This window comes from Carex rostrata, chromosome 8 (assembly GCF_964058835.1).
Source record: "Carex rostrata chromosome 8, lpCarRost1.2, whole genome shotgun sequence".
In the NCBI taxonomy this organism is placed as follows: domain Eukaryota; kingdom Viridiplantae; phylum Streptophyta; class Magnoliopsida; order Poales; family Cyperaceae; genus Carex; species Carex rostrata.
Window position 1 is genome coordinate 7648131 of NC_135925.1, and position 10225 is coordinate 7658355.

Below are 10225 nucleotides of genomic sequence, written 5' to 3' on the forward strand. Positions count from 1 at the left end.
TATGTTTTTTGATATCATATTATATGTCAATATTGAATTGTTGTACGAATATTTGATATTAGATTCGAATCGAGCTATTATTTGATATCATTGGTACTTAAAAATAAAGAATCATCAAATCATCAAATTGTTATCAGAGATCATGACTAAAGTTAATTAAAGATATAGAATCATATAAATTTTCTATTAACATCTGTCTTAATTTTTGGATAATTATTATTTTCATTGATATTTTTTTTCTTATAATATGCCCCCGTTGCAACGCACGGGTATGATACTAGTTGTATATAAAAAATATAATAATTTGGGATGGAATAGTAAAACTCCACATAATGCATATGAACTTTTGATTACATGTGCTGCATATTACATTTTTAATTCGCATATGCGGTCACATGCTCAAAACTGCATAGCATTCTGCGCACAGCTGCCGACTACATAAGCATATGCGGCCGCATTTTAAAACACTGATTACCAAAATCAAAACACGCAAGCTTAGATCAATACTTCATCAAAATAGTTGGACTCTAAAATTTCTTAAACATAGCACGTCAGACTCCATCATGACCGTTCAATTTACTTCTTCTTATCTATCTTGATCGCATGAGATAATTGTGTTGTATGTAATTTTAATGTTTTAAAAAATATCCATATATTTTCAAATTTACCACATAAAAATAATGGGTCCAATACCTCATATCTTTTATACCTCGTCATACTTTATATTTTATATCTTAATTGTTACAATCAAAATTGATAATCCGAACTGCTCAACATGATATTCATACTAAAATGTGCTTAGAGATGAAGTTTTATAAATTTTGAAATATTATTTTTTAAGATAGGTACGAAATCACTGTTTTTAATGGTTCAGAATCAGTGATTTTGTACATATCTTAAAAATTATAAAATTTCATCCCAACATATTTTAGTATGGACATTATGTTGAACAGTTTAGATCGATAATTTAAATTTTAAAAACAAAAATATGAAATATGAAACATGATGATATATGAAAAGCATGAGTTATCCTCCATAAAAAAAAATGTAAATTTTTTTCTAAATAAAATTCAAAAAACAATCCTAATTTAAAGAGTTTGGCTAGCATGACATTAGTGTCATTTCAACATATATAACATCAACTCTAAAACATATCAAATTGACTTCGAACGACTAATCAAAACCATTCAAATCGTTTTACATTATGAGTGATGCGTTTACATATAATTTTTTTTATATTTTCGAGTTATTTTAATATCAAATCAAGTGATAAAAATATTAAAAAATTAATGTATTAAAATTAACTTAAAAACTCACACATTTGACCGCTTAACTTAATACTAAATAAATTCGAAAAGTTATAAATTTTGCATGTAAACGCACAACTAATGAAATAGATCGATTTGAACAGTTTGAATTCACCATTTGAAGTCGATTTGATAGGTTTTAGAGTTGAAGTTATATAGGTTGAAATGACACTGATGTTATACTAGCCAAACTCTAATTTAAATAAAAAAAAATTAATTATAATACATGAATTGCAAATCTAACACGGAGAGTTATAATTCTCACCTTCCTAAAAAAACTCATATTCAAATTCTACAAAAATTAATCATCTAAAAGAAATAAATGTCGAGACTAATGAGAGTTCTTATTTAAAAAGAAAATATCATTTTAAAGTATATTTAAACTTTATCATGCATTCAATTGATATCTTAAAAAATATTATTCAAATTTCAAAATATTTATTTTATCTTGAACAAGTATACTTTAAAAAAAAAAAATAGAGAGCTTGATCTCGGGCAAATATTGTCGTCTCCAAAAATAAATAGCCACCATAAAAACATAGCAACACAAAAACAAGAAAATTACTTTTACCTATACATATGACTATAAAACATGATTTGGTCCATAGAGGGCTCGAGTATAAACAAACCGAACATACAATTTTTGCAAACCCCTTGATTATTGCCGAATTAACTAAAGAATATATGGTGGGTATGCAACCACCTCTTGCTAGCTAAATTTATCCATATCCTATAGAATCACTGACTGTTCTTGTTTTCTTTTCTTTGTTTTGATGGAACTGTTCTTGTTTTCTACTGGCAGCTTACGAATCGGGTGTGCCCAAAAGCGCCCAGCAGTTTGCACGCTGTCTCTAACAATTTCCCTAAATTGTTGAAATGAGAGATATTTGTTATAAAGTTCATTCTTGACTCCACAAGAGAATAAACTATAATTAATATAAGAGCAATAATATGATCAATAATTGAAGGCTATTGTATCAGGTATGACAAAAAAATACGAATACTAACCTGACCAGTACATAAAAGCCAAGCCAATTTGTTACACGAGTTGTTCTACTATTTCTAATACTTGACTTAGGAAAGGACTGCACTAAGGCTCCCTAATCTCCATTTTCAGAAAGAATGAATTTCAGTTCAGTAATTTTATATTTAACTGTACTCAGTAGGCTGAAAATAGAAATGAGACAACCAAAAGATTATGTGCTTCAGCTTTAATTTTGATCCCAATTTACCAAGGGATAAAGATTTCAGAAAATGGCTTTCCTAAAGTTGATACACAGTCTTATAAGCTTATCTGCTTGTCAAATCTGAAGTTAAAATTTGTGCATGTGCTGCCTGGGTTCCATTAATTATTCACAATTTGTCACAAAGCTCTCCTTGTGGACTAATAGGACTTTTATCTTAATTATGTTTTCTTCAACATTTATTGTCATGGAAATTGGGATGTCCTTATTGTGTCTAATAATTTTGGTACAAAACCCTCCTTGAAAGGAGTCAGGCTTAATTAAGGCAAATGTGGCCCTCCAAATTTGACTTAATGGCCATAAACCTTGGAACTCAATTTGGAAAAACTAAGGAATGAAAAAAACAAAAAAAAAATGAAGAAACAACTAGATGCAGGATTCATGAAGGGGCTTTGGAGTTGCTAGTTCCTAGTACACAGCTCTACAAGGAATTTGTTCATATTGTAGCATAGTCAGGCTTTATAGAAAGCAGCCGATATGCTTGATTGTGTTAATAACTTGATTGATGAGATGACAAGCAGGTCATTGGTGAAGGGGGACGTGATCATACGGGCTATGCATGCAAAATTGCTAAATGAAAGCATTGTTGCTTTCCTTTTTGGAATACAAGGATTTTGCTTACTATAAGAACAAATGAAATGAAAAGCAATTGCTTGACATTTAAAGTAGCTATGCTAATGGATCATCTTTGGTGTCAGCTTCATCTCTAACTAAACAGGTGGATTTCATTTCTTAATACGACGTCATCGAGTGATTCGAGTCCATGCTTCTAATAATAAAGAGCAACTGGGGCGAATCAATTTCTACTAATAGAAGAATATTACCTAAAATTTGTTTTTTTTTTTTTTAGAAAGTGGGTGATACCCAAATATTACCTAAAATTATAACCAAATATTGCAAAATAGGCCAACCCATCACCTTTATTAAATTATAAAGAGCATTATCGCAGAAAAAAAATGCCATAAATGATTCACCCTACTTTTTTTTTCTAATCTGCCTCTCTAAATTTCCGTAATTTCAAACAACCCCGGTTTTCCGCACCAAGTTAATTCTGTTGAACTCTAGTTACTCCCATAAAAAAGCACCAAATAAGTGAATAACGTACTATCACGCCCGGTCCTAGGACAGGGCACCCAGGGTGATGGCCCCGGACCCCAGGATCCAAAGGGCCTCAAAAAAAATTTAGTATATATATATAACAAAAAAATTATTTGTATATATTAAAAATAAATAAAATATTAGAAATCAAACTTTGTATATATAAAAGCTCTAAATTTTTCTATAAATAGGAATGATTTATTAGCATATTAATAAAAATATATATATGTGTATATATAAATATAAAGGTAAGGGTGTAAACGATCGGATATAGGTCGGATAGTGATCAAACCGTATCTTTATCCGTTATAATTTTTTTGAATACAGATGCGAATATGGATAGTCTCGGATACGGATACGAATCGGATATTAAATGTATACGAATACGAATCAGATATCGGATGGATATGAATATAATTCAAATAATTAAAAAAAATTACTAATATACATTCTAGTAAAACATAATATCTAATTATAGTTTTTTTTCATTCATTAATTAGATCTAATATTTTTCATAATAAATTTATTGGATACAAAACATATATTATATTACCAAAATATTAGTCACTATTCATCTCATAATGTTATATTGTTAATTAGAAAATATAAATTCAAGATCAATAATATTTTTTTCTAAGCATATAGGACAAAAAAACAAAGAGAGTCTTGAACCAACTACATTAACGATCATATATCAATACCATGCAACTAAAATATAAGTAAGAAATCATTGGTATTAACAAATCATTTCTTGTGGAGTAGAGGTGTAAACGGTCAGATACAGATAGTTACGAATAATTAATTATTAAATCGTATCCTTATCCGTTGTAACTTTTCGGATACGAATACAGATGCAGATACGGATACATATAGTTAATTATTAAACAATATCCTTATCCGTTATAACTTTTCGGATATAGATACAAATACAGATCAGATAATTTAAGTAATTTTCTGGATTCAGATCCGAACGAAATAGAATAATATCTGATTCATTTACACTCCTATATAAAGGACTCAAATTTTTATCCCGCCCCAATCTCAAAATCTTCAAGACCAGCCCTGCTATAATAATAATTAATAATTTCTCATCCCAGAAAGTACATAGTAAACCGACACGAACAGTAAAAAGTAAAAAGAAAATAACACACTAACCTCTCCTTAGCTTAGTCTGCCCGGTCACAGCGGCTGGCTTTTTATCAGTCACAGGCGTAACCTCCGACGCCGGCACATTCTCCACGGGCGGTAAGAGCACTGCATCAATTCCCTGCACGGAAATCCTTCCATCCGTATAGATATCCGGGTCAAACAGGTAAGCAGATCCCTCACCCGACCCGAACTTGACCGACCCATCCGCCTCCCTCGCCACCACCTTGTGCGGCAACCTCAGAGTGTCGTACTTTATCTTACCAAACCGCCTCACAGCATTGTACATGCTCTCCTCTGTCTGGTACTCTGGAATCATGTGGTAGTACATTATCTGCTCTGGTGCACCCGGCTCACTCAACTGATCTGTCGTCAATTTTGCCATAGCCTCATCATTGGGTGCTAAAACAGTCAGAACATAACCCTCTGAGAGAAGTCGTCCCATTTCAGTGGCTAAGGAGGTGAGATTTACTAAAATGTCAGCTAACTCATTATAGCCACCGTATAAGACGAGGGTTTGGATGAAGTCCTTCACTTGGCTATGCCCGTCAAAGTGGTGCTTCCCAGATCCTGGCCCCGGTGCGGGCGCCGGGGCAAGATTTGGGCCTGGTGCCATAGCTTCATAGATTGGTAATACTGGAGGAGAGCCAAGTGGAACAGGGGCTGCTGGTTTTTTCAATCGATGGGTCCGGGGATCCACTTCTGGCGCCCCAGTTGGAAGCACAGCAGATATGTCGGCTAGGCTTCTGCGCCGGTTGAAGTCTTGTTGTACTGACCGTGGTATCAGAAGCCGGTCGATCCCATGGATGACACCATCTGGGCGTAGAATTACATTTGGGTCTGAAATTGACCCGGCAGGAAGTTGGAGTTGTTCGCCGGTCAGAGTCAGGTGGGAAGTTGGTACCGAAAGAGTGCGCGAGTGGAGGCGGGATGGGATAATGTGGTAGAGGAGGAGGGCCTGAAGAGAGGGGAGGTTGCGTGGCTCAAGTAAGAACCGCTTGAATGCTGGATCAACTAGTCGATCTATGGCTTCATTTCTGGGAGCGAGGATTGTTATGTTCTGACGGCCAACAGCATCTTCTAGAGTTTGTAAGAGGAGAGCTTTCTCGACCAGCTCGGCAAGCTCGGTGTAATGCGAGTCAAGTAGAGCTACCAGAACAGAGTTGGAGTTTATACCGGTACCAATGGATGAACTGGTACCAGTGGTGGATGAGGACAATGTGGTACGAGGGAGTGGGTTTTCAGGCAATGCGGTGGCCATGGAGAGAAGTACAAGGAAGGCAACGCCGTAGATATGGCAATCCATGGCGCTGCTAGAGGAGAATTGAACGAAGTTTCTCGTGGCTGTTTTTCCTCACTTTCTCTGTAGCTCTTTCTTTCTCTCTCTCTCTCTGATTGCTATTAATTCTACTGCGGAGGAGGCTAGGGTTTGGATAAATTGAAGGAGAAGTGGAGATAGACTGGGGGCTGATGCTGGCTGCCTGGCTTCTCTTTTATTAATTAGGTTGTTTTTTCTGGGAAAGTTTGTTTATAGAGGAAGAAATGAAGGAAACCGGGTTTAAGAAAAAAATTTAGGAAGGTGTAAAGAAAGGGAGGAGCCGAGGAGAGCCGTTCCAAATCTACCGTCCAATCCAAATCAGATCAACACTTCCAAATATTTTGATTGATGAATAACCTGTTAAACGGATTTAGCTTATTAGTCAGTTTTGGACCCGATTAAATAATTGAACCCACTAAGCGTCTAAGCCTCATTTCACCTTCCGAAAAGTATCATAATAGAGAGTAATTAGAGACATTAAATAATTGGACCCGATTATTTATTTTTTCCTTTTCAATTATTTTTTTGGAGGAACGTTGTTATCCATTGATATCACCGTATTACCTGTTTCCATTAAGCAACAAAAAATAAATCTCTGCTTGCAATGTCCCGTTAATTGTAATTGGATTCGCACAGTATGCCTCTGGTACTATTCTGATATTTTATCTGCAGAACTTTGTTTCACTTGGCACATTTTCCATTTCAGTTGGGGTGTCTCAAGTCAACTTGACTTCACTTGTATAAAAACAGAAGATTTGTTGAATGAAACTTGATTTTTTTTTAAATCACTCTTTCATGTCATATTATAATAATTTTTTTGAAATCATATAATATGTCATTAATATGTTAGCCTAACATATTGTACATATGCTGAATTAATACACTTTTTGGAATATAATGTGTCATGTAATCTACTGTGAGATGAGGCTTAGACTTAGAGGGGGTTCAATTATTTAATCGGGTCCAAAACTGACTGATAAGTGATAAGCTAAATCCATTTAAATGATTATCCATCAATCAAAATATACGGAGGTGTTGATCTGATTGGATTGGAATATGGACGGTAGATTTGTCATCGGTGTCCGATGGCCATCGGAATTCGGAAGGGAGGGCCCCTCCGCGAAAGAAAAGCTTTCAAGAAAGACATGAAATATAAATAGTAAGAGACTCTGGGCTATATGCAAAAATTTGTTCGCCCGAGAAGGAACACGTGGTGGATTGATGGTGTAAGACTGTAAGTGACAGGCTGGTTTGGGGAATTATAATGGAATCGTCTGGTTGTCCGTTGATGCTAGATCGGGGACTGCATCGTTTGTATGTATTGACCTTTTTGTGGGTCCCATAACCATACTGCAGGGGCCTCGTAACGTGGCAAGATACAGGGATAGACTTCTATCTTTCGCTACACTAAATCTATCTGTTTAGACTAGATATATCTCGTGATCTAATGGGACATTGGGACTACAGCAGGATGAGGTGAATTACGGTTTTACCCTTGTGTACTTTATATTTACAGAAAGGGTAAATTACGTATGGACTGCTATTCCCGGTGTCTCCCCCCAAGGATACAATTGTGGTCCCATTTGTCATCGTTTATGGCTTGTAAGGAATATGTGAATTTGATGTAGAGAGGAAAATTCGATGAAAAGTTTAGGAGGTAAGTTTGTTGGAGTGTGTAGCTTTCTTCTGTTCTTTTTCTGCTTAACTTAAAAGGTACCATTTGATGAATGAACTGACGAATATACCCTTCCGGTCAAATTATAGAAATGATGACATCAAATGTGCAAATTTTGGCTCCAAAATGAAAGTCTGAAATCTGAATCATGGCGCGCCAAGATCTCTCTAGATAGTTCGGCCAGGTGTCAACGTGACAGAGTCAATGAGCGAATTCTATTTTTTAAACATAAAAAAAGGTTAAAGTTTTTCAAATATTTATGTTTCCTCTTAAATCTTAATACAAGTTCACTTTGATTTCCTTTGTTTTCTTCCATCCTTGTGTAAAAACAAGTTTTTCCAGTACGTGAATTTAAATTTGCTGTGTTAAAATATTTAATTAGATTTTTTTTTATATAAATTTTGTAAGTTTGAAAACTTTGACTCATTTTTATTTTTAAAAAAAATCGACTATGTTAATCTCCATTTTCATTGTACGGGTAAATTATTTTCTTCTATTAATAAATTACATAGATGTTGGAAAAAATGTTAATTTTATAAAATATTAAATTAGCAATGTGTCTAAAAACATAACATCATTTTGAAGATAACTATTGCAGGAATGTAAAACTTAAAATTACAGAATTCCATCCACAGATGAAATTAGAATTGATTGCAAGTGCATAGATGATATAAAATTGATTGAGAAATACTTTTTAAAATTGCAGATATGACAAATTAAAACTATATTTTAATTTTCCAGAGATAAAATGCTCTTAATCACTCAAGTAATAGTATTCAAGCATAGACCTTGCTTTCATTTTTATTTGTCAACTTGAAATTAGGTCCGATTCCGATATAACGAAGATAAATATCTGTTTGGAAGTCAATACACGTTCAAATTTCGATGTCATGCGGAAAAAAAGTATGCAAAAAATTGACCTTGGCAATCAAGCGTGACATCAACGCTTGTTAAATTTATTTGCTTTAAAATATAGTTCTGACCCTTTAATTTAGTGATAAAAGGAGGACATATGGAAGATTATGGATTCAAAATCTGAGCTTGAGATTTTTTTATAAACAATTAAATAAAAATTAATAAGCTAGACCTTTTTTTATAAAAAAAAATATATATATATAACCTTTTCATCTTAAATGTGTTCTAATTAAATCATTCTATAAAAAAAAAAGAAAATTAATTTAATTATGTGGACAATCTTTATTGATGTTAAAAATATTATAACCCAGATAATCTTTTGCTAATGTAGAGATTTTTTTTTTTGCTGGAGTGGGTGTTTATTTTTTAAATAAATTTTCAGTTAACTTCGATTTTCTTTTTTTGTTTATTATGAAAATTTAATCTGTATTTTAATATCAATAGGCAGGGGTGCAAACGGATCGGATAGTGGTAAAATCATATCCATATCTGTTTTTATTTTCCGGATACGGATCGGATATTAGACGGATATGGATCGGATATTAACCGGATACAGATACGGATATCTGCTTTTTATAATAGTGAATGACATAATTTTTTTTTAAAATACATATTAAATTATATAATATATATCTACTATTCGGATACGGATAATTAAAATTCAAAACCATATCCGTATCCGTATCCGCACGGATATTCGAATACGGAGTTGGATACAGTCGGGTAATATCCAACCCGTTTGCACCCCTATCAATAGGCGATATTTTTTACATAAATAAATTAAGGTATAGCCTTTCAAATTTTAAATAATGTCTATAAATAACTCTTTCAGAATTATTTTAACCTATGATCTCTACACAAAATGTGTTATTTTTTATCACTAAATCAAAAACTATATTTTTTTTTTTATCAACCGACGGAACTAAATCTCTCGATAGTAGATGATAATTTATTTCAGTTCTCTGGATTAGATGAAACTCTTCTTTGTCATTTCTTATTATTTATTTTTTTAAAGTGTTTCAGTTTGATGTTCACACGTTTGGCATCAAAAGCGAAAAATGAAAAAAAGGTTTGGTATTTGGTAGACATATTCTATAAACCTAACCACTGTGTATTTTACACAATACAAGTTATATCTTGATGTAATCCATAATATAATATTTCACGGAAATAGAGAAATTTTCCTTTTTGAAATCAAGCAAAAAAAATATAGAAGTTTTCACCAATCAATTCTTCATAATTTAAGAAAATAATGGAAGTAGACACTTCCTATTATTTGACACGAGTAAAAGAGTAATCACTGGCACATTTATTAGTAATTAAAAGTTTAAAACTAAACGTAAGAGGTCATTTAGACCAAATGAAAGTTGGGAAGGAAAATTTTAATCTAAAAAATAAGATACACATATTGAAATTATTCTTAAATAATATATGTATTATTCTTGTTTATCACTTTCTCAAATTATTTCGAATTTGACGAACAATGTACTATCTATCTCATATTATTCCTAAAAACTACGAT

General features: G+C 33.0%; 1 protein-coding gene across 2 annotated transcripts; it reads right to left on the reverse strand.

The window, feature by feature from the left end:
• Positions 1-1734: 1734 nt before the first annotated feature.
• Positions 1735-6346, reverse strand: LOC144558854 (fasciclin-like arabinogalactan protein 16). Of its 2 annotated transcripts, XM_078307758.1 has the most exons (3): positions 4805-6156; positions 2088-2170; positions 1735-2052 (listed from the first exon to the last, which is right to left on the reverse strand). In XM_078307758.1, the coding sequence occupies exons 1-2, from the start codon at positions 6099-6101 to the stop codon at positions 2100-2102; spliced, it is 1368 nt and encodes a 455-aa protein (XP_078163884.1). In that variant the 5' UTR covers positions 6102-6156; the 3' UTR covers positions 1735-2052; positions 2088-2099. The 2 variants fall into 2 exon arrangements, with proteins under 2 accessions (XP_078163884.1, XP_078163883.1); XM_078307757.1 differs by having other exon boundaries at positions 1735-2170; positions 4805-6346.
• Positions 6347-10225: the final 3879 nt, after the last annotated feature.